General features: G+C 53.7%; 9 protein-coding genes across 9 annotated transcripts; 4 read left to right on the top strand and 5 right to left on the bottom strand.

Annotated features, from left to right (window-relative positions):
- Positions 1–143: 143 nt before the first annotated feature.
- On the top strand, positions 144–1,238 carry PHYSODRAFT_554158 (hypothetical protein; the record flags this gene model as incomplete). The annotated part of the gene is made up of 2 exons (XM_009516737.1): positions 144–536; positions 608–1,238. The coding sequence occupies 2 exons, from the start codon at positions 144–146 to the stop codon at positions 1,160–1,162; spliced, it is 948 nt and encodes a 315-aa protein (XP_009515032.1). The 3' UTR covers positions 1,163–1,238.
- A 21-nt stretch (positions 1,239–1,259) lies between these two features.
- Positions 1,260–5,300, bottom strand: PHYSODRAFT_474791 (hypothetical protein; the record flags this gene model as incomplete). The annotated part of the gene is made up of 3 exons (XM_009516736.1): positions 1,260–2,701; positions 2,822–4,063; positions 4,136–5,300. The coding sequence occupies 3 exons, from the start codon at positions 5,298–5,300 to the stop codon at positions 1,260–1,262; spliced, it is 3,849 nt and encodes a 1,282-aa protein (XP_009515031.1).
- Positions 5,301–6,409: 1,109 nt separating this feature from the next.
- PHYSODRAFT_284132 (hypothetical protein) lies at positions 6,410–6,985 on the top strand. Its single transcript, XM_009516735.1, has 2 exons — positions 6,410–6,536; positions 6,636–6,985. Exons 1-2 carry the CDS (start codon positions 6,452–6,454, stop codon positions 6,764–6,766), a joined length of 216 nt encoding a protein of 71 aa, XP_009515030.1. The 5' UTR covers positions 6,410–6,451; the 3' UTR covers positions 6,767–6,985.
- A 904-nt stretch (positions 6,986–7,889) lies between these two features.
- Positions 7,890–12,274, top strand: PHYSODRAFT_448073 (hypothetical protein; the record flags this gene model as incomplete). Its single annotated transcript, XM_009516734.1, has 9 exons — positions 7,890–8,185; positions 8,261–9,208; positions 9,290–10,211; positions 10,266–10,671; positions 10,757–11,225; positions 11,293–11,589; positions 11,661–11,801; positions 11,880–11,931; positions 12,011–12,274. Coding segments are annotated over 9 exons (3,795 nt in total), but the record flags the coding sequence as incomplete, so codon positions are not given.
- A 138-nt stretch (positions 12,275–12,412) lies between these two features.
- PHYSODRAFT_321491 (hypothetical protein) lies at positions 12,413–16,406 on the bottom strand (the record flags this gene model as incomplete). The annotated part of the gene is made up of 8 exons (XM_009516733.1): positions 12,413–12,902; positions 12,986–13,185; positions 13,263–13,364; positions 13,421–14,149; positions 14,553–15,137; positions 15,212–15,673; positions 15,736–15,816; positions 15,888–16,406. 8 exons carry the CDS (start codon positions 16,404–16,406, stop codon positions 12,413–12,415), a joined length of 3,168 nt encoding a protein of 1,055 aa, XP_009515028.1.
- Positions 16,407–16,797: 391 nt separating this feature from the next.
- PHYSODRAFT_476323 (hypothetical protein) lies at positions 16,798–18,145 on the top strand (the record flags this gene model as incomplete). The annotated part of the gene is made up of 3 exons (XM_009516732.1): positions 16,798–16,915; positions 17,171–17,214; positions 17,393–18,145. The coding sequence occupies 3 exons, from the start codon at positions 16,798–16,800 to the stop codon at positions 18,143–18,145; spliced, it is 915 nt and encodes a 304-aa protein (XP_009515027.1).
- Positions 18,146–18,255: 110 nt separating this feature from the next.
- Positions 18,256–18,624, bottom strand: PHYSODRAFT_468741 (hypothetical protein; the record flags this gene model as incomplete). The annotated part of the gene is made up of 1 exon (XM_009516731.1): positions 18,256–18,624. A coding segment is annotated over one exon (369 nt), but the record flags the coding sequence as incomplete, so codon positions are not given.
- A 1,321-nt stretch (positions 18,625–19,945) lies between these two features.
- PHYSODRAFT_407773 (hypothetical protein) lies at positions 19,946–20,200 on the bottom strand (the record flags this gene model as incomplete). The annotated part of the gene is made up of 1 exon (XM_009516730.1): positions 19,946–20,200. A coding segment is annotated over one exon (255 nt), but the record flags the coding sequence as incomplete, so codon positions are not given.
- A 299-nt stretch (positions 20,201–20,499) lies between these two features.
- On the bottom strand, positions 20,500–21,223 carry PHYSODRAFT_308840 (hypothetical protein; the record flags this gene model as incomplete). The annotated part of the gene is made up of 4 exons (XM_009516729.1): positions 20,500–20,520; positions 20,573–20,719; positions 20,760–20,977; positions 21,097–21,223. The coding sequence occupies 4 exons, from the start codon at positions 21,221–21,223 to the stop codon at positions 20,500–20,502; spliced, it is 513 nt and encodes a 170-aa protein (XP_009515024.1).
- Positions 21,224–22,720: the final 1,497 nt, after the last annotated feature.

The following is a 22,720-nucleotide window of genomic DNA, read 5'->3' as shown; positions in this document are numbered from 1 at the left end:
CGACGGCGCTAAGTGAGCTATTGGCGCCAAATTTTGCACTCTTCTAGACCTCGCTCAATTTTGAAATAGTCGTGAATAGTCTCTTGTGTTCTAGATGGACGTAGAAAGGTCCAGTGTAGCCATATCTTTCTTACGGTCACAGGATGACGGACGAGCACCACGTCGAGGAGAAGCTGCGCGCGCTGGTGCGGTCCTGGGGCGTGTCGACCTTCAGCGAGCGGATCGCACTGCAGTGGCTGGAGAGATTCTTGGGCAGCGACAAGGACTGCGACGACTTCCGCCGCCTGCGCAAGTGGATCGTGCTGCAGCTCAACCAGCGCCGCGTGCCGGACGACTGCTCCAAGTGGCAGCGCGGATGTCCTGAAGTGATCCCACTGCTGCGCGCGACGCCCGTGTGGGACTGCAGCGAGTTCCCGTGGGTGCAAACGCTCGAGAGCAACTACGCCGTCATCAAGGAAGAACTACTGGCGCTGAAAGACTGCAGCAAGTCGGGCTTCCAGCCCTACAGAGCACCGACGTGGGCGAGCGACATCCATGTAAGTTGCTAGCTGGAGATTTCATTGCGTTACTTCAAGCAGAAGTTTGATCGTTTAGATGCTGCCTGAAGGCGAAGGATGGACTGGGCAGCGCTGGACACGACGCGGGGGACTGGAACGTGCTTTACCTGTTCCTGCACAACGTTGACTTTCAGACCAACAGAGCGCTGTGTCCCAAGACTGCTGCTATTATCGAGTCCATCGACGGTCACTACGACCACACCTTCTTCTCGGCGTTGGCGCCGCGTACTCATGTCAAGAAGCACAACGGGCCTACCAACAAGAAGCTGCGATGCCATCTGCCGTTGGTGGTGCCTGGAGGAACTTGCCGACTCCGCGCAGGAGACGAGGTGGTGTACGCGCAAGAGGGAAAGTGCTTTGTCTTTGACGACTCGTTTGAGCACGAGGCGTGGAACGACGACGACTCGCGCAGTCGCATCGTGTTGATCATCGACGTGTGGCACCCTGACCTCAGCGCTCAGGAGAGAAAGTTCCTGGGCTTCCTGCGTAACGCGCAACTGCGAATGGACAAGACCATGTGCCAAGACTCCGGCGACAACTTCTATTCCATCATCAAAAAGGCTGGCGAGGCCAGTATTTCCCCTCACGAAGCCGTGTGGAGCTGAGCTATCTAGATAGTGTTCGTTCTCGTTCCAGCTCTATTCACATATCCACATCAAAAGACGTACCAGCTCGATACTCTCGTGCAGTTTTGTGGCCAATTCATTCAGACGCAGTATCTGAATCATCGTCGTCGATTATCGTGAAGGACACAGCTTTAGCCTTCGGATTCATCTTCGTTTCCAGCCGCACAATACCGTTTCCGTTCACTTTTGCACTGATGGCTGCCCTAGTCTTCAGGGCCGGCGGTTTGACTTCATTGCCGTCGTCATCGTCATCGTCACTCGAGCTCATAGCAGCAATGATACTTCTTCGCTTTGCCCAGCGCCGACGAGCGTTCTGTACCATTTTAGTTGCCTCAATGTCATCTTGCTCATCATCCTCGTCCTCGTTTGCCTTCTCCTTGGACTCTTCATCATCCGAAGAACTGTCAATCGATATGATATCATCCGAAGCGGGACGTTTAGGCATTGGAACGTGAGAAGAAGAACTTGACATGGGCTCGTCTTGAAATGTTACAGTTCGCCTTGCCGATGAACGCGAGCGCGCAGAGCCATTGAGTGTCGAAGACGGTGGAGCGACTGACACAGTCTGTGTTACTGTCGGTGGCGGAAGGGGTGCTGCCGACGGGGTGACCCCGTGAGATCCTCGATTAGGCATCACGTGGACTGCTTGGCGGATCACCTCCTCATGCTCATCCACGACTCGGAAACGCACTTGGCCAGCTTCCGCGACTATGTTTTCTCCCAGCAGCCGTAAATTATTCAGAACGTAGTCTAGTTTGCGCTGAAGGAAAGTGTTCTTGTTGCCCTTTGCAGCTTTTCGTGCATCGCCTGGCATTCGATGTCGCTTGCGTTTCTTGCTTGGTGCGGTAAACATGGTGCCTCCTCCAGTATTAGGCTTCTTCGGCGATCTACCCGGAGAACCGCCCTCATGTACGCTGATCCTAGTAGGAGAGGCGAGCATTTCTGGTTTCTTTTCCTTCAGATCGACCTCAATTTCTTGAGGTCTCAACATTTGACTCTCCACGCTGCCTCGCATCCACAACTGCTCCACCACCACTGCTTGACTTGCACCCATTCGATGAGCGCGGCTAATAACTTGCTGCTCCAGCGACTTATCCCAGATCTCGTCCATCAAGAATATGTGAGTGACAAAGGAGAGATCCAATCCATGGGAGCCAACCTCTGTTAGTAGCAGGACATTCACGTTAGGGTCCTTGCGGAAGCGCATTAGCTGCTTCATTCGAACTTCTGGACTGAGCCCAGCAATGAAATCGGCCGTTGGAACGCCTTGCTGAGCAAACGCAACTTTCGTGTGCCAAATGTGCTCCTTGAACTGCGAAAAAATAATGGCTTTCAAATAGCGCGCTTGGCGTCGCGAAGAACGAATGCTTGGTTGAACGCTGCCGAGCAAAAACTCCTTCTTCAGTTCTTTGATCCGGGTGGCAGCGTAAAATGCCTTGCTAGCGTCAATGAAATGGATGTCGCGAGTGAGATCCAGCGCACGACGGGGCTGTCGAGGAGCATGTTGGCCATTTTCCTCTTGACCACGCTGGTTCCTTCCGCGCCCTCGGGGTGCGCCTCTTTCACCCGCTTCTCTGTTATGCCGTTGATCTTGGTTTACTAGCTGCTGAATCTGGTTGACGCGTCCTCCTTGACGACCATTTTGATTCAGATCGAGATTGTTAGTTTCCAGCGCTACTGCTTCCACCATCTCAAATTCAAACCCCGGCTGAAGCCGTTGAAAGGCCTCACGGTCGAACACCGCATTGCAACGAAAACAAACGGGGCCCACCCTTGCCATGCGATCTTCCACACAGTCTGCACAGCACAGATGACCACACGGTATGATCATGAGTAGCTGCAGCTTGCGCTTGCAGCATCCACATTCAGTCACCATGCCCTGAAGCTGCACCTTGCGAAGATATTCAAGCACCACCGTCATATTTTCCCCTTCAACGCGAAGGTCGTTCAGCATGTTGATTGTATCCAGTCGAGATAACTCAGCCAGCGAGATTTTTACGGCAGATCCACCGCAGCACGCAGACCGAAGATTGGACACGACGCGCAGGGCGTCCTTCCGATTGATTGGGTTCAAGAGGCTATCTGGATGCTGACAGCCAGGCGTCTTAGGATCCATATTCGTAATAACCAAGTTAGCTCTGACTGCCGCAGCAACGCCGTTGTATTGGGCGTATTCACTTGGTGTTGGGTCAATGAAGACTGTGCGCCGGACCGGCTGAGGCAAGATCTCGCGAATAGATTCTTTTGTGTGCCGCATCATGATTCTGCTCAGTAGGTGCTGTAAGCGGTAAAACCCGACAATTTCGTTGCGCTCGAAAGGACGAGCGATCGCCTTCACCCAGGCTTGTCCATCTGGGTTCCCGTAAGGTAAGTTGCGTAGAAATACTAGGAGCCCATGCATGTAGCGGAGATCGGCCGATTGAAGCGTATTCGGTGTCGGCGTTCCAGTCATTACCCACCGCCTTTCGGCACACAGCAAGCGAGCCAACTGCATTAAATCTGACGGAGTTTGGCCACCCAATTTGTGACCTTCATCAACAATCACTCGCACCCAATGCACCGTCAACAGAGAAGAAACCTCTCCACGAAGAGTGCCATCAGCATACCGTTGCGGACCTTCAAAGCCGTATCGTTCAGGCATACGCTCCTCCAAAGCCGAGGTAGGTCTGTGAAGCCTCCACTCCCGCGCCAGTCTTGTGAACGAAGTGATCACAACATCGTACTCAGCAAGGTCAATGTTGAACGGCAACTTGTGCTCGACGCCAGGATCAACAAACACACGCAAGGCTCCAGGAGCGACGTGAGTTTCGACTTGGTATTTCCAGTGCTCAACCAGCGGATCAGGCACCACAATCAGAGACGCCCCAGAGCTCACCAGGTCTTCGACATTCACCGCCCGACCTCGAGACCGTGCAGACCGCAAGCCTGGCCTGTTCACATTTCCACCAGGACCGCGAGTATCGACTGGTGTGTTATCTGTCGTCTGACCTTTTGTTCGTAAGATGAGTGCCAACATAGTTATCGTTTTGCCAAGACCTGGCTCGTCGCAGAACATGCCCCCGCAGGCGTCACTAGCTGTCACGTGACGATGTGTGATGACTCGGTCCTCAATCAGATCAACGGCCGTTGCCGACTCACTTTGAGATTCGGAAGATAGGATAAATGGGTGTGGCTGAGGTATGCAAGTCAATGACGGGGTCTCGCGGCGCAGCATCCACTTGAGTCCTCTGCGCTGGTGTTCGTAGAGTACGAGGTTCAGTCCTGGAACCACTTCGTACGCCATGTGCTGAAACAGCGAGCACACTCCACTGAGCGAGGCGAGGTCGCGTGCGTTCATTAGACACACGATGTTCTGCAGCACGTTGGTCGGCAGGTCGGTCATGAGGACCTGCTTGTTGATGCGCGTCATGCGCGCCACGTACGTGGCGTCGTCGCGGATCTCCATCTGATCCACCTCCATCTGACTCGTCAAGCTGTGGAACACGTCGGGCAGATTAAGTTTCTGCTTGGGTGGCTGCGTCTGCTTGTCCGCGTCCCAAGGGTGCAGCCTGCAGCCCACAACATGGCACGAGCTGTTCTTGGCCTGTTCCAACGACGCATTCACCGCCTCTTTTCGAGCCTGCTCGTTGCGCGGCACAATGGACAGCACTGTGGCCTGCAGGTGGCACAGCACCAAGTCGAAGTCCTTGAGCACTGTGCCTTGTTTGGCCTGTTCGTGCACTCGCACGCGCAGTTGAAGCGTCGCCACTGGCGCTTGAGTGGCTCCCGAGGTCTGAGCAACGTCCTCGTGGCCGGCGGCGCGGGGCGTCACGACGTACGTGGCATGAACGCGCAGCACCAGCCGCTCGCTGAGCAGCAGCAGCGCGCGCAGGAAGCGCACGAAGTCGCAGCGGCAGCCGCTGGCGCCGTTCACGCACGCCACGTCCTTGCGCACGCTGGGGCTGTTGAAGGCGAGCTGGATCCAGTCGTCGGCCGTGCGCTGCAGCGTGACGGGGACGCGAGTCGCGCCGTTGACAGCTGTGGGGCATAGGTCCTCGTACACTGGCGCCAGCAGCTCGATGGTGCGGTCCACGCCGACGGCAGCGCTGGCGCCTGAAGCCGCGGCGGAGTCCGCCATCACTTGGGTCGGAATGTCACCGGAAAGAGAAAACCTAGCGAATGACATGGCACTTCAGTTACATTCTGTTCGATGGGTGAATAATGCTGAAAGCGCGTCTCGCTGTTGACTTGAATAGGCATGAGAAATATGTGTGTTGGCATGGTGCTCTACATCGTGCTCCCAGCAACCGATTTTATTCACCAAGCAGCCAAGTGCGCTGCAACGTCTGCAAACTACGTCTATAGACGAACCTGCCGGTAAACGTTACCGTTTTAAGCGGTGTTTGGCCTGGTTTTCATATTTTAACTAAAGTGTTTGTCGTGAAGACGTCCTTCGCCACGTGCACTAACATCCTGGCGAGCTGGGTGCACGTACATGCACGATGTGAGCGACCGTGGTCCGACCACACAGTCATTATCGTCGCGGCGACCGCCTATCGGTCCACCCTTAATAATGTGGACACTGCAACTTGCAGTGCAAGGTCCAGGCGAAGCTCTCGATCATTACCTGTCGACAATACCCAGCTGCACCATGGAATCCTTGCCGGAAGAAGTTGCAGAGTGCTGCATGCGGACTCTGCTTTCGAGTCGAATGTTTCGACGGGAGTGTGACACGGCGCTACTTGCCGATGCTCGCTCGAGTTCAGGGATTGAATGAGTTTCATAGACATCTGCCGTGTAAAGCTACCGGGTAGATCGGAGTTTATCCTAGAACATGCGTACATGTATGTAGAGGTTCTAAGTTCCACAGAATACCGAAGGTAAAATACCCTTGGTTTGTAGAGGACACTCGGTCGTCCTCCGCGTAAGCCCATTCAACAATTGTTGTAGTTACCAGACCACTGCATCCGTCAATTCTTACTTGCGCAGAAGTTAATGCGACCTATACTAGGGTCCTTTGCGAGAGTTGTCGGTCCTCGCCGATGGCTTCCCGAGTGCTCTTGATGTTGTTGAGCTGCCTTGGGCTGAAACCCCGAGCCAAGCAGCTCAAACAGCACTCGAAATTATACGTGAACATTGCGTCATCATTCATACACAACGAGGCAAAACTCCAAATCTCGAAAAAAAAACTCCTCCATCTGTCAATTGCCGAGCTTCCGACTTTCCCCCTCACAACTCAATTGCACGCGCAAGGCACAAGTTCCTCCGCAGACAACCGTAGCAGCAAACATGGTGAAGGTGACCGAGTTCAAGGTGGGCATGACGTGCGACGGCTGCTCCAGCGCCTGCACGCGCATCCTGACCAAGATCGAGGGTGCGTTCTCCCTCTCCGCCTCCTTCTCTGCTTGCCTGACCTGAGCTGTCGCTAGCTGCTTGCTAACGTTCCTCTCTCCTATGTCCTCCTTGTTGGCAGGCGTGACGAGCGTCAAGTGCGACGTGGAGAAGCAGCAGATCCTGGTGGAGGGCGACGCCGACGAGAACGCGATGCTGGAGGCGCTGCAGAAGTGGTCCAAGGCCAGCGGCAAGAGCGTGGCGCTGGCGTAAGTCCATCTCGCTGTCTCCTCCGTCCGCGAGCCCTTCTCCTCCTTCTCCTCCTTGACGTCTCAAGTGCTCCGACCCCCACTCGTTGAATTACCGCGCCGCGCCTCGCATCGCAGCAAGCGCCGAAGCTGAACTGGGGAAATTAAGACAATCGAAGAGTTTTTTTTAGCGTGCGAACTTGTGCGCTGGCATGAACCTTGTCCTCTGACGCAAGGATCCCTCACTTGGCTGTCGCTGGCAGCAGCGCCCTGGAACTGTCCGCGTGGATAACCCCCATACATCTTCTTAGTAGACAAGGGATTTCTGATCATTGAAACGACGGCACGGGGCTCGCCTTGAGGCCGCTGCAACTTCAACGGCGGCCTGGGCGACGATCCTGGCTCAGCCGCAACGCCGGCACCGCGTCTGCCGCCCAGCCCGGACGGTAGCCAACGGCTATGCGAGCCGCCAGCCGCTGGCTGGCAGGAGCGCACACGGGCTGTGCAGCCGCCGAGTGATCACCGCTTGCGAAAGATGACGACGCAGCCACTGCCGAAACGCGGCGGGCCCGACCATGTGACTCGTGCCCCAGATCGCCGGGATCACCTCCATGCAAGTTGCGAGTTGCCTCGTGCCAGTGGTTGCCCTCGTGCGGACGACACTTCGGGTGTCGCGCATGATGAACCCGGCTTATGGACGCGGCGGGAGGCCATGCGTCAACCGTAGCGCAAGATGGAGACGTCAACTTGGGCCGCAGCGCCGCCAGACGGTTCCGATTCTCCCCTCGGCTAAAACCGCGCGCAACTCACCGCTAATTCGGGCCGTTCACCCCTCCCCACACAGAAGTTCTATCGCTCTGCACCCACGCTATCGCCCGCCTCGTCCTTCCTAATCCGCCAGTCTCCGATATCAACCGTGGAGGTGAAGAAGGGCCCAACGTTCCGCGCTCAGTGCGGAAGTTGCCGTCTCCGCAGCAGAGCTCACCCGCCCACCCGCATCCAGGACGACGTCGATGCTCTCGCCCTCGGCGGCGGCGCCTCCGCCGTGGCCCAAAGCGGCCGACCGCAGCGCGCCCACGTACGAGCTGGGCGACCTGCTGCTCTCCGCCTTGAAGCTGCTGCCCGTAGACCCGACGCCGCGCCGCTCCGCGCGCTCGCGCAGCCGCGGCGTGCTGGCGCTCGAAGCGGGCCTGGCGCTGGCCTCGTGGCTCGCGCTCCAGCGCGGAGGGCTGTCGCCGCGCGTGCACGACCTGGTGGGCGGCATCCTGCTGGTGTCGAGCGCCGGCGTCTGCTACTTGGGCGTCTGCCACGCGCTGGACAAGGGCGCGCACACGCACAGACTCGGCGCGCTGCTGCTGGACCGCTCCAACCCGCGCTCGTGGCCGCGCGAGAAGCGGCGGCTCTTCCTTGAGGCCTGCACATGGATCGCGAGCGTGCTGTCGCTGTACATCACGTCGCACTCGGGCTGGGTGGCGATCTTGGCAGGCGCAGCGGTAGCAGGCGCGCTGGCCATTGTCAGCGACTTCTTGGCGGCGTATCTGCACCTGCTGGAGACCAGACTGGACCCGCAGCAGATGAGCGGCATCGGAGGCATGCTCTGGCTCAAGGTGGCGCTGTCGTACGCCTGCGTGGGCTACATCATCTCGGACACGGGGCGCACGCTGCACGGCTACGTGTTCGGCGAGGAGGACCAAGAGGAGCAGGAGGAGACCGAGCAGCTCCAGTCCGTGGACCAGTTGGTGTTCAACTACTTGCTGATCACGCTCGTGGGCACGTCGCTCATCATCGCCAGCGAGCTGCTGCTGCTCTGCGCGCCAACGCGTCGAGCCGGCATCGTACTCCAGGGCCGGATCGTGGACGCGCGCAAGAACTGGGAGCTGCACTCACTGCGGTCGCTGGTCGAGGTGGCCGGCACGTTCGGCGCCACGACGCTGTACTACAGCTCCACCAAGGATACGCTGCTCTCTCTGCAGCTCGGCACATTCTGCGGCGTCCTGCTGATTCTCAGCAGCGAACTGCTGGCGTCGGCTAGCAGGCCGCGGTTCGTGAGCCCGCTGAGCCCGCAGGCAGCAGTGGAGATGCCTGCAGACCACTGGGTCAAGCTCATTCCGGTGGTCGTGATGATGCTATACTTTTGCTCTCAAGTGTACGCGGCAATTGTCCGCGCTGCAAGTGTGCCCTCGAGTTCCTTGGCGTTGATGCTGTGCTTCATCATGGTGGCTGCTATCACGCTCACTGGACTCGCGCTCTCAGGCAGAAGACCTTCGTTGATGGAGCTTGGGCGGTTTGGACGACGCCTGGCAGCCAAGATTTGCGTGGCGGGGATCACACTCATTGCACCAAAGGTTTCTCATGGACTGCCAGGTGTCGTGTTTTCGTGTGGATTGTCGGCCTTTTGTATCGCGTTTTCGCGCGAGTGCTGGGATGATATTGAGGTGAACGAAGGAGGCGAGCTCAAGGAAATTGCGTGTGCTGTGCCCGATCCGTCACATACAACTGAGGCCTGTTCGAAGTCGAAAGATGACGATAATTGCCTACGGGTGGGCAGTGCTACGCAGCCCTGGTCTTCTCGTGCGCTACATTTCGTCCAAGAGCGATACCCACACTTTTACAAGAGGGTGAGGTGGACGTTCGTCGGCATTATGATTGTGTCAACTCTCGACATGTGCTCGACGTTCTTCACGGCGATCAATCAGGATAAGTTGGCGCTGTCCCTATCTCAGTATTCCGCTATCAACGTCGTGATTTCGGCGTCTGTCGGGTACCTAACAAGCCCAGCGCCGTACGAAGTCCACCCTGCGGTTGTCCTCCAAACAGGCGCTAAGCAGTTCAAGAACAAGTGGGTCGTCTTCCCACTCCACATGTTCGTCGAGACGCTGGTCTTTGCCGGAGTTTTTGTTGGCACCTTTGCCGCATCATCGACGGTATTCAGCTCTCTTACGCTCGCAGCGCTCTCGGGAATTGTGGTGTCAGTCGGTGGTCACTGGGTGTGCTCGCGACTGCATCTTACGGTCGGTACTCACATGCGCATGCAGCTGACGGCGACGTGTGCACTTCTTTTCTGCTTATTCCTGATCACCTATGCTTCGATGGTGTCGTTGCTCTCCATTTATCATTACTTTGATAGTATCGAGGCGGCATTTTGCCTAGCATCGTTCGCTGGTATCTTTTTTCTCGCGGCGAGCGAGCTGTTTTTAATGTGGGAGCCAACACGCGAAGTCGGACTTCTGTTGCAACGCCGAGTTACGAACGCCAAAGAGAACTGGCAGTTGGAGCCATTGCGCTCCTTCCTGGAGCTTTTCACCTGGTTTGCAGTTATCTGTGGGTCGTTTGCGATGTACGACGATCTTGTGTTGGCTCTTCAGCTGGGCACGTTTTCTGGAATCGCAGTCACGCTATCCGGCGAGTATTTCCGAAAGAACCGATCCAAGCTAATTCCGTGGGGGAGAGGTCTGCTCACGGATGGTGATGTAGTTGTTGCGCCGATATCTCCCATCGGAACTCCTTGTGACGATGTTGCGGAGCCGAATCGTGCTCGCCCGCTTCCTGTGATGCTCTTGTTCGCGTACATTGGCTCGGGTACATTTCAGTGGATTTTTGAAAACATGCGCAGTCTTGAAGTCACAGTGCTACTTGCCACCATCGCCGGGATCGCGTTCTTGTGCTTCGCTGACATACTGGTGCTGTTTAAGCCGACACGATGGGCGGGTGTGATTTTGCAGGACCGCTTCATCAACGTGAAACACAACTGGGATACGTACCCAGTACGGTCTTTTGTGGAGTTTGGGTGCTTTATGGGTGTCATCTACGGAAGTTATGCAATCTACCATGACCTCATCGTCGCAGTCCAAGTGGGCACGCTGTCAGGAATGCTGGTGACACTCGGTGGTGAACAAGTGCGGAGCTGTGCGCGGGCGCTGCCTCTGAATGGTAAGGATGCTACTAGTATTTCATTGAGTGATCTATTGTGTTTTCAATCTAACTGGCTTTCTTACTATTTGCTCTCGTCACGCAGAAGCAGCGAAGAAAGAGGTGGAAAACACACAGATTCTCCCACTCCCAGTAATGGGCTTGCTCGGGCTTGTGGGAGCTGTGGCGTTTAACATCATTTACACGCACCTTCGCAGCATCGAGGTGGCGTTTGTCCTCGCCACTATGAGCGGCGTCATTTTTGCTCTTGTGGGAGACATGTTCGTCATCTGGAAGCCGACACGCAAGGTTGGGATGATTATTCAGGAACGTATATTGTACTTTAAGGTGAACTTCTCCAGCCACTCGCGCCGGTCATGGATGGAGGTGATCTCGCTTTGTGGTGGTTGGTATCTTTCCTACGACTTTTTGTGGCCTGGAGATCTCCTTGTCGCCGTCCAATTTGGCACTACTGCTGGAATCGTGGCATGCGTTTGTGGAGAGCTTACAATGGAGTACGTCGCTGAAGCTGAGCGTCGCTTGGTAGCCAGTGTCTCGGCCAGACTATCACAAGAGTAAGTTTGCCTATGCCTATCTAGGGTGGCCGATGATATTCACTGACAATGCTACTTGTTGCTGCAGCTCGCAGAGGGACAGTACTTTTCTCAATTTGCCGTACGAAGTTCAGTTCGAAGTGGCTCACTTCTTGACAGCGGAAGATCTTTTGGTGGCGCGGGCTACATGCCACAAGGTCAACAACATGCTGAAAGCGGAGTCTGCTCGATTTTGGTTGCACGCAAGTCTGAGGCGAACACATCGAGACCACTCTACCCAAGAGCGCTCTCGAGTTCACAGCATCAGCCATCGGATGGGAAACCATGCCCGATCGCTCGTGTTTGAAGCTATCACGCTTGTGCTGCCCAAAATCGTAGGAGCCAGGTAAGCTTGGTGAGAATACTGTGCTAGCTTTGCGGTTTTACTGACTTCAACGTGTGTTCCTGCTGCTGCAGAGACCCGGCCCAGGTGCTCACATCAAGCAACGAAGTCAATCGTGCTTTGAAGTGGGTGTACCTGAACGCTGATTGGATTCGGAAACAGAGCCTCCCGCCGTTGGCAAAAGAAGGCGATGGCCAAGATCGCGCCGTAATTTCGTGAGTACCCCGTTAAGCTGCTACTCATCTTCGAGATGTTCAACTGGCTTATGTTTGCCTGTGCGTTGTTGTGAGCAGACTAACCGCCGGTGACGTTGCGTTCGATGTATTCCGTCACATGCCGGACAAGGTATCAACGTTGTCGAGTCCTACTGCCCCTCTTAAAACTCGGTCTAACTTGCCACTCACCTCTGTATATTTATGCCTAGACCTCGTTGGGTATCATTGTAACTCGCAACGAAGACTTCGCTATTGAACGCGTAGACGTCCCCAGGGGGATTTACGACACGATCCAGCGGGACCCTTTCAGCTTTGTGGCTGCCGAAACGCTTTCAACCTTGGCGGTGTTCTCACATTGGCACCTGACGCTGGTGGCATTCGCTACGATGACGCTCATTTTCATCGGCCAGTTCTCCAGCGATGTTCTTAGAGCGTACGTGTTACCGGAGTCGTTCACGTGGTGGGGCGTTCGATAAATCTGTACTTGACCAAGCCTACACCGCGACACATTCAATTTAAATGGTGAAGATTAATATTTACTTATTGCTAACCTTCTTCGGCTCTGACTTTGCTTGGTAATAGTGATATCAAACTCCAGACGACGGCGTACCTCACTCTGATTCTGTGTCTTCGTCCTTGATTTCGATATACTCAGGCTCCTGCTTGGCATGCTTGCGCATCAGGACGACTGGTTCATTCTTGATAGACACAGGCTCCTGCTTCACGGGCCCCACTGCGTTCTGCTGTGGCTTGCATATCGGGATGACATGTGCGTTCTCTTCACTCTTCTCTTCAGTGTCACTGTCGTATCCGCTGCTACGCTCGTCGTCAGAGGAATCATCGATCACAATTACTTCGGGAGTATCCGGCTTCTGTCGAGCAATCCTCGACGCTCGTGTAGTAGATGGTGAACCCTGCTGTGGAGATACTGAAGGCCTCTTGGAAGCTGCAGCTGCTGGCCGAGGTGGCAGATTAAGCAACGTCGACACGGTAGTAATCTCTCCAGAATCCGAAATCGTGTGCACTCCTTGGCGGATGATGGTCTCGCTTTCGTCTCGGACGGAAAACCGCACCTCGCCATCCTTCCCGACGACATCATCTCTGAGTACTCGCAAACTATTCAGAATGTAATTCATCTTCAGCTGCTGGAAACTGTTCTTATCGGCGCTTGATGCTTCTTGAACCTCCTCTCGTGTCGGTTGATGTGGCGAGCTTTAGCTGTTCTCAGTTGAATGTTCGCTCTTGAAAGTTGCTGGTTTGTGGAGCTTAGTTGGCACTCCACTGTTCCTCGCATCCACAGTTGCTCTACCACCACGGAGCGCTTTGCCCCCATGCGGTGAGCTCGGCTGATGACTTGCATCTCCACCGATTTATCCCAAATCTCCTCCAGCAAGAAGATGTGTGTGACAAGGACAGATCCAAGCCATGCGAACCCATGTTCGACAGCAGTAGCACATGCACATTTGGGTTCGAGCGGAACGCCTCCAGGCTCCTAATGCGCTCACGAGGGTTGATGAGCGCGATGAAGTCAGCAGTGGGGATGTCTTGCTGCTGGAATGCGACCTTGGCGCGCCATATACTTTCTCGAAACTGTGAAAAGATTATGACTTTCAGGTCACGGTCTCGTTCACGGGCAAATTTTTGGTTAGCTCGCGAATTCGGGCCGCCATGTAAGAAATCTTGCTGGAGTCGATCTTCCAATAGTCCCGTTTGTAGTTCCCAGCCCTCTTCTTTGCGGCAGGTGCCGCTCGCTTCCGCTTCTTGATGGTGATGACTCTCGGCTTCTTCCTTCGAGCGGGCTTGTCGTTGTCTTCTAACGCTTCGGAGCGAATTCCTGGCTGAAGATCTCTAAATCCTTCTCTCGAAAAGGATTCATGGCACAGAGGATAGCTTGGGCCGGCCTGTTGATTCCACTGCTCGACACAGTCGGGGCAGCTCAAATGGCCGCACGTCAGGACCAGTAGCAAGTGCAACTTGCGGTAACAGCCTACGCATTCCGTCGCTGGTTTTGGCTTGAGAGTGTCCACATAAGCGGCCACACCTGCAAGCTTGGCCTCGCTCACTCCATACTCTCGCAATTTCCTCAGCGTGGACTGTCGGCCACGCTCCGTCACCTCTCCAGTTAAGGTAGGCTGCAAGTAGCTACACTCGTCCTCGTCGTAGGGTTCATCGCAGAAGTTGCACTGGCACTCACCGATCTCCTTCTTAAGGTCGTCGACGCAATACCCACAGCACAAATGCCCACACGGCAGCACCATCAAAACACGGCGCTCAGACCCGCAGTCCCCACATCTTGTTTTCTTGCATTGCAGGACGTCCTTCACGTACACATCGGCCGTGGACAAATACTCCACTACTGCAGACATACGGGACTCGCTTATTCCACATTTGTGCAGCTTTTCCAGAGTTCGCATTTTGTGCTTCGATTTCATGGTCCAATTCACAGCATACCCACCCATGAAAGCGAACGCTAGCGCAGTTTCAATGTGCCCAGCGTCTTTGTGGTTTTTCCGATTCATTAGACTCTTTGAGTGTAGGCTGCTCGAGGCGTCAGCTTTGTCAGTTTTGCCAGCTTTGACAGCTTTGGCAGCTTTGACAGGCACGTCAATGGCAGTCACGCTCGAACACGCTCGGCAATGGCATTGTAGAGCTTGAGCTCGCTCGGTATCGGGTCGACAACTACTGTGTGTCGAATCGGACGCGGAAGTTTATCGCGAATTGAGTCTTTCGTGTGTCGTATCATGATCCGACTGTCAAATGCTGAAGGCGATGGAAGCCCACGGGCTCGTTTCCCTCAAATGGCCGAACAATCGCCTTTGCCCACGCGAATCCGTCCGGTCGCCCAATGTACTGAAGGTCTGCAGACTGGAGGGTATTGGGCGAGGGTGTGCCAGTCATCACCCAGCGTCTCTCGGCGCACAGCAACCGAGACATCTGCATAAGCTGAGTGGGGGCTCGACCGCCAAGTTTGTGCCCTTCATCTACGACGACACGCAGCCAGTGAATGGACAGTAGAGACGACACTTCACCGCGGACACTCCCATCCAGATAGCGATCTGGCTGGTCCTCAAAATCAAATCGCGGTGCACGCCGGGCTTCCAAAGCAGAAGGAGGTCGGTGAAGCTTCCATTCCTTGGCCATCCGGGTAAACGAAACGATCACCACGTCATACCTAGCCAACCTGTTACTCTCCGGCAATGATCCTGCAACCGCTTTGTCCACGTAAGTTCTTAGTCCTTGGTTCACAATGTGAGCCTCGATCTGTTCCTCCCAGTGATCGACCAGCGCATCCGATACAACTATAAGACACGCTGATGAGCTCACCATGCTGTCAGCCTGAAGTGCTGGACCGCGTGAGGACGATCGAAGCTGAATGCTAGCTGTGTTGACGTCAGCGCATCGACTCGGACTGGCATCTCGCTTGTAGATTGGCCCTTAGTCAGCAAAATAAGTGCCAACATCGTGATTGTTTTGCCGAGGCCAGGTTCATCGCACAGCATGCCTCCACATACATCACGCGCGGTGTCGCCGAACTCGGACTCGAGCAAGCGATCGCTGGCGTGACGAAGCCTCCCAGGAACCGAAAACGGATGTCGTAAAGTGGTTTCCCACAGTGCCGCCTCCTCTCGTTTCATCATCCAGCTTAGACCTCGTCTCTGGTGTTCGTACAGCTTGAGGTCCAAGCCGGGGATGTCTGGACTCCACATCTCTGACTGCGCCGCAATTGGCGTCATCAAACTGTCAAAAACGCCGCGAAGGTTGAGCTTCCTGCTTGGTGCAGGCTCCATTATCGTTCGGTCACCAGGATACCCCACATTATTTTCTTCAATGCCTGGCGTCGGTGACGACGCATCCCTGGTAGGTTCTTGAATCTCCGGCGTCGACCTCACACCCCTTTCTGATGAATATGAGCTCGGTGGCGCCCTCGTGACACGTGATGCATGAGCGGAAGACGGAACGGAGCTCGGACTCGGAGCGAAAACCGGTAGTCCATCGTGTACACGTTCGCCTCGCCCTTCAGTTGCGAATATAGTATCAGTATCGGAATGTCCACTGGAACACAACCGGTGTCGGAGTTAAACTGACGCGCTCTGGTGTCATCACCTGCGTCCTTGGCGGCTTCCACTTATGCAGATTGCACCCTACTACGTGACACCGGCTGCGCACTACAGCAGCAACCTTATTTTGCTCTGTTTCATCTGCCCGTGCGGCATCCTCCAGCTGCAAATGACATTGAACAAAGCTGAATTCCTCGATAGCGGCAGCTCGAATGTCATTTACGCCTTCAATCTGGAGCCGAAGTCTGGCGAAGTCGCTATCCCCCACGTACGCTCCGTTGATATGCAGCGCCCTCCGACGCTTCAGAATCACCAAGCCACGTAGAAAACTCGCAAACTTGCAGCGAGGACAACCTTCGTCCAAGTTGACGCACTCCAGCTCTTTCGCGACCCCGGAGCGCTCCCAGAACACCAACTGCACATACAGAGAAGCGGAAAGGTCGAGCGCCACAGGGACACTACCTGATACGTCACCCACGTCGTCGAAGCGAGGCACCACCAGCTCCAGCACGCGTGGCGCAGATGGCTCTGCCTTGACACAGGCCATTTTTTTACTACAATAAATTGAGCTTTAAACAAGAGATCCACCAATCATGTGCGTCAGTCCACCTCAATTTGATTTTTTCAAAAAAGTAAATTTGTCAAATTGAAAACTAGACGCCCAGGCGTTCAAATAAAATAGAACGCCTAGTAGGCGGTCTATTCGAATACAACGTCTAGGCGTTCTAATAGTGTGAAAAACTACCATTGCTACGCGTGGGCTGCGAGAGGTTTTATTGCAGAAAGGAGGTAGCAGTCACAAGCGGTTCACCGTAACCTTCTCCACCACTGCCGAAGGCAAGTTCCTCAAGCCGCACGTATTATTTTCAAAGCTGAAAAAGAAACCTAAACTGGGTGATTTGGAGAAGAAGATTGTGGTGGGCTTGAACCCAACTGGAATGTGGAACGACAGCATTCTGCTCGAGCATGCTGAAGCGGTGATCTGTAGCCGCCCACAGACGCGGTTTTACCGACGTCCTGTGCTCTATATTATCGACTCGTACGGGTGCCATGTCGGTATTGGATAATGCACCCCGAAAACGCCCCAAATCCCAAAGTTTTTCCCAAATGATTTAAGACCATGGGAACGTTTTGGTACATATTTAGGACAGACTAACCTTCAGTATGAAAGAGCAGCACAGGGCGGACACTCGCGCGTTGGCTCTCGTCTGCGGACTTAGCGACGGGTCTGCGGGGGGCCCGCCCCTCTCTCGCTTCGCTCGGGGGGCGCCGCTGCGCGGCCTGCCCCACCCCCTTGTCCCTTACGCTAAGTTCCTCGTCTCGGCCAGGCGCGGTGTCTAGAAAAAAAAAATCGGGTTGCAGCGCTCGCGTTCGCTCGCTCGCACAGACACGCCCCCGCCTAATCGGCGGGTGTTGGCGATTAGTGAATGCATCGAGTGAGGCTCGCGCTCGCGTCCACTCGCCCTCGCCCATAGACTATAGACCATAATCAGTCAACTCCGTTTTGGTACATATTTGGGATAGTTTTACGAGAAAGCAGTCATATACTTGGCCCCAAATATGTACCTAAATGTTTTGGAGACAATTCATTATTTGGGACATTTGGGGCGATTTGGGCACATATTTGGGATGCATTATCAGCTTCCGCCATGTCAACATGTTCAACCAAAACCTTTTGCAACGGTACAACATTTTTGCCTCGATTGGGTTAACACTCAAGATGCTGACACAATAAGTAAGGCGTTTCGTGTTTGCGGACTCACGGTCCACCGGACATTCGACATGGAAGGACTGCACCCTTCCCTGCGCGACCTACTCAACTCGAGCATTCAGCTGGACGAATGGTATCAGAAGTACGAGAATCTTCGCGATGAAGACGATGGTGATGACCGCGAGGAAATATGCATCAACCCCCCTCACTGGTACATTCCTAGCGACATCCCCGCAAGTCTGTTCTTGTGTCTCTACTTCAGTCTGGCCAGTGCTGTTTACGATTACAAGACCGTGCTGACCGAGTTCATGACGACGTTGGAAGACCTCGCAGGACTTCTCGATGACGACTACCTTGACGCAATCAGAGATGGTAGGCAAGCGATTTGGGAGCTGGAACTGTTTGCAGCCTTAAGGTTCCATAGCTGCAATATCGATCTCAAGACCCTCAACTACAACTGCAGGGTAATCTCGACGTGTACCTACACCGTTCCTGACGCTGCACGAACTATCAACATGGCCAGGATCGGACTAATGTGTGTGTTAAAAGTAGATGGAATGCAGGTATCGCTCTGAACTATCCGTATTCAATCCAAAAGCGATGATAAATGAGCCAAAAACGATGATGAACGATCCAAAACTGATGATACATGAAATGGTTTGGTGGAATGGATTTCTTCCGTGATTTATTTTGTAAAATGATTTGTGTCAGTTGGCTGATGCTTGGGGTCAGGGCGTTTGCATTCTTCAGAGAAATATCTGGGCACTTGATCCATGTTTATGATGTTGCTGGGCTCGATTTTGTGTTCTTGGATCAGTTCTTGTGCTTTCTGAATGAATTCAAGGCACTGAGCCTTTGCATCGTCAGGCAGCGTTCGCGTGGTCGTTTGTCGTCTCGATACGAGGATGTACCGATTTTTAAAGTTTTCTAGCCAGCCGGATGATGCTTTGAAATCTTGGTACTGGTTGCCGGCGGCCAATTCATCACACAAGGTGCGACTGATGTTGCGAGCTTGGAGTTGGATGTATTTATCCTCTACGCGCAGCCCCTTCTTTGTTTCTGGCCTCCACCCACGCGAACAACTCTTTTTCGAGGTCCTGGAACTGCGGTTTCCGCCCTGCCCCCGGGAATCGACGCATCGTTCGTTTCTTGAGCTGTCGGTCCTTCGCAGCCTCTTTCGGTTTTGCCTCTTGCTTGTGCCAGTCTCGGATGATAAAAGCGTAGTCACTGAGAACTGTGCGCTTTAATGCAAGTGTGTAGCTACCTAGCACGCTTCGTGTCGGCTGACATGCTGGTTGGGCTGAGTGTGCTGTCGGAGTCGGTTTTTAAAGTGGAAAGCGTGTGGCACGTCTTGGACGTCTAGCAAGCGAGTCAGCCAGCACGAATGGTTGGCATACGGCGTCTGCCAAGTACGCAAGAGTTGCTGTAAAGGCGGACATAATGAAACGAGTGAGGAGTAGCATGTGGTCAAGTGGGCGTTCTATTTATCTATGTGTTTAAATCGAGGGAAAATAAAATTTGATTTTGTTGCTCTACCTTGAAATTAACGCCTAGGCGTCTGGTACGGGGTAAGACGGTAGGGCTCCGCGAAGGCTGGGATAGGAGAATTTGGTATAACCCCTTCCTTTTATTTTTTTATTATTAGCTACGGTCATCTTCTGCGCCTGCTTCGCAGCCGGAGCATCTGCCCGGAAATTTGCCAGTTCAAACTGCCTACCGGCAATACTTTACAAAATTGAGCAAGCCTTGGTTGATATCTGTTTAGAGCTTGTAGAAATATCCAAATGCTTACCTTTAGTTCGCAGTTCGTAAGAACTGTCGCTACTACCTGTTTGATGTCAGATACCGGTATCGCCAGAATTAATGACTTGACTTTTGTATTGAAATCTAATATCTTGAGTTTTGTATGCATTCGAATGACTTACTGTTGTATTGGGCCGATTTATCTGAGCAGTTGTATGCGGATTAACTAGTGTTGGACACATAATTCAGGGGAGTCCCCTGAGGGGACAAAGAGTAAAGGTATAGGCCATGATGTTCCTGATCCGAGCGGGGCCGGCTCGCTTAATGTCATTTTAGAATTTGCTGAACAGGAGAACGGACATGAACTGGATGCTCGCATAAGGGCAAGAAGGAGCAGCAACCTCCGCTTGAGTCTTCAGGTACCCCCCCATTACTCATGACCAGGGCTTCATCACTGACGATTTGGATGGTATCGATGATCTTGATCCACCTACAAATGTGAATGGGGCAAAGAGCAACTGATCCTGATACTTCGTATACCCAGTATCAATATGATGTCAATACAATGATACGTGTATTTGATATAGACCAGTACCTACTTCTCTTCAAGTTCGCGCGGGTCATCACAAAGACTGACTCTCCTTCTCCAACTGCTTATACTCCGACCAATTCGCCTTCATCAAACACAGGCGCTCAGCTCGGTCATCGTCCAGGGAGCTACGAATATCGCTTACAACGCAGCCACTCAGGCTAAAAAAGCGCTCTTGTGCAGCAGTTGAGAGTGGTTTGCAGAGGTAAATTCTTGCCAGGACTGCGATACCAGGGAAGGCTTGGTTGCCGTGGTCTCGAAGCACGTTCACTTCACGATATAATTGTAGCAAGTTGTACTTGCCTGCCGCTGAAGTCGCCGTTGGCCACTTGACATTAAGGGTTTTCCATTGATTCCACGAATTCGCGTCAGTGTGAATGTCGACAAAGTCAGATCGTTCAGAAGGGACGTCCACCTCTAGAAGAGAGCTCAACGCGTCGCGGACAGCGCAGCCTCCATTGCTTGGCGTCTCGCTCGGCGTCGAGCTGCTCTCCTCGCACTCCTCCTCGACATCCTTGTGCGAAAACAACTTCATGTACACCATATCGTGCTCCAGTCGCAGCTCCTGCTCTGCTTGGGCAAGAGTGGCAGGATCATTTACAATGAAGCCCGCTTTCGCTTTGATACGTGGATCGAATAGCAATGCTTTGATGTCGTTGAGATTTTCGACCGGAAAACGGAGTGCAAGCTGCTCACGGAGTCGATCGCGACAACGGACCCCTCCCCGTGAAAAGTGACAGGCTTGTTTAGTTTCGCGACGCTGTGTAAACTCTGTTGCTTTTGCATCTGGACGGTGGATCACCAAGCAGCTCAACACCTCTGAATCAACCGCTAGGCACAGCATTTTACGGAACAACAGTGCAATACGAGCTTGCAACACTCTCCTTCTGAACTTCACCGAGGCTAAACTGTGCAAGCTGGTCCGTGACAGCTTCCATCTCAATTATCAGTTTCCAGTCGTCCATAGTAATGCTCGTCCAGACATCCCGGTCGCTAGCTGGTGCAGATTCGAAATATTGCGTGAAGGCGTAGTGGTTGAAAACACTTCTGCGCATCAGAGTGACAGCATAACCGACTCGCGTATTCACATCCACCTGAATATTGACGGGGGGGGGGGGGGCAGATTGTAGAACTCCTTTATCTGCTTCAGCTTCAATTGTCGGAGAGGTGAGTTGAAGTAGGTGGCTAGATTACGCAGCTTCTCAATGACATGCAGGCCTTCGCGGAACTCGCCACCGGGGGTAACAACAAGCTGGCCGTCGTTCCTGGTGTTCTCTTTGAGGCCAAGGGCATACAGCAGACACTGGCTAAGTAAATGCATCAGACAATCCACTTGGTCTGTGTTGGTAGAGTGGTCACACACATTCCTTGCGCTACCGGTGGTGTCGCTCACAGTAAAGCGCGCGTACTGGTCGATGTCAAGTTGATAACGAGATGCGATCTTGGCCTTTATAAGCTGCGACACCGTCTCTGCTTGCGTGGCCAAACCGATTTGGCGACGCCAGCAACGATATCTTAACTAGACGCCACTTCGAATCGATGAAAAAAGCGGTGACACCGATGACATTCACGTTCGCAGCGTTAGTCCACAGGTCATGTAGAACCGCTACGAAAGGCTGATGTAGAGCGTTGGCGAACTCAGCCTCCAGGAAATCCGACACCCATCTCGTGAAGATCATGAATTCGGCGTCCGCGAAAGAATAGAACGTATCTCTAGCAGGAACAATAAGCCGCGGCTGATTCGATAGACGTCGAAGCATGATCAACAGCTCGGTTGACGAAAGTAACCACCGCGTAGCCAAAAATCCTCACTTCATCAGCATTGACTGCCATCGCCTCCACAATTGTGCGCTGTTTCTTAACCTTCGGTTCAGTTTGCTGCTCGGCCGACGTGCCCACATCGTAGGCGACTATCCTGTTCGAGACGGCACCGAGTTTAGCTTGAATTGCTTCTACACTGAACGGGTGCTCGTCGTGGGCACCAACCATGTACTTCTTTGCGTTCGAAGACGTACTCTGTCGCATTAGATACGACCTCCACGATGTTGACGTTGGGTCGGTGCTCTTGTTCTTCTCGCAGCATACTAGACAGATGTGCGTGTATGGGAAGAACACTGATCCTGCGCCTAAAGTTAGATGGTATCGGTTGATCCAGTAGCTGATACCAAGCACATGGTGGTTTCTTGTGAACGAATAACTATTTTGGTCATGGTGCCTTCGCAACGCATAGCTCACTTTGCAACAGCTCTTCGACTTGCAGCCAGCGACCCTACCGCGCCGGGATGGCAAGCAGCACACACCACAAAGCCTCAGGGTTCTCTAGCAAACACTCTGGTGTCCAGCGACGAGGACTCGGTTGGCGAGTACGGGATTCCTCGCTCTGTAGTGCATGCCAGCCAGAACATGTTCACTGCCGTATGGAACTTCATCCACAAGCTAGCAGAGCCGATTCCATGCTCTTCCGACCCTCGTTGGATCCCACGCCGAAGGCAATATCACCTGATATTGATACGGATATTCCATTGCTCAGTATCAACGTATCAATGTATATCACACGATGCTATTAAGCCCTGCTCATGACATGGAAACTTGGCCTGAACTTAATTTTTCACTGGTTGTACTGTAGAATGCGACGCGTTGGACGTGCTGGTGCTCTAGGGGGTGATTCGATGCCGAAAGTAGCTAGAAAAGGCCCACTCAGGCCACAAATACGTGCAGCACGAATGTGTTCGTCTACAATTGCTGCGGTATCGGCAACTTCACTAATATTGTCTGATCTTAATGCTAGTCAGGACCAGGGGTTCATATCAAGGCTGAT

Source organism: Phytophthora sojae (assembly GCF_000149755.1).
Source record: "Phytophthora sojae unplaced genomic scaffold PHYSOscaffold_1, whole genome shotgun sequence".
NCBI lineage: Eukaryota > Oomycota > Peronosporomycetes > Peronosporales > Peronosporaceae > Phytophthora > Phytophthora sojae.
The sequence above is the reverse complement of the archived record's forward strand: the minus strand, read 5'-3'. Positions and strand labels throughout refer to the sequence as shown.

What these genes read in the sequence shown, in the direction of transcription:
- PHYSODRAFT_284132 (XM_009516735.1), top strand. Translation starts at nt 6,452, where the DNA reads ATGGTGAAGGTGACCGAGTTCAAGGTGGGCATGACGTGCGACGGCTGC. An exon ending in CATCCTGACCAAGATCGAGG is followed by an intron (nt 6,537 to 6,635) that starts GTGCGTTCTCCC and finishes CCTTGTTGGCAG; the next exon opens with GCGTGACGAGCGTCAAGTGC.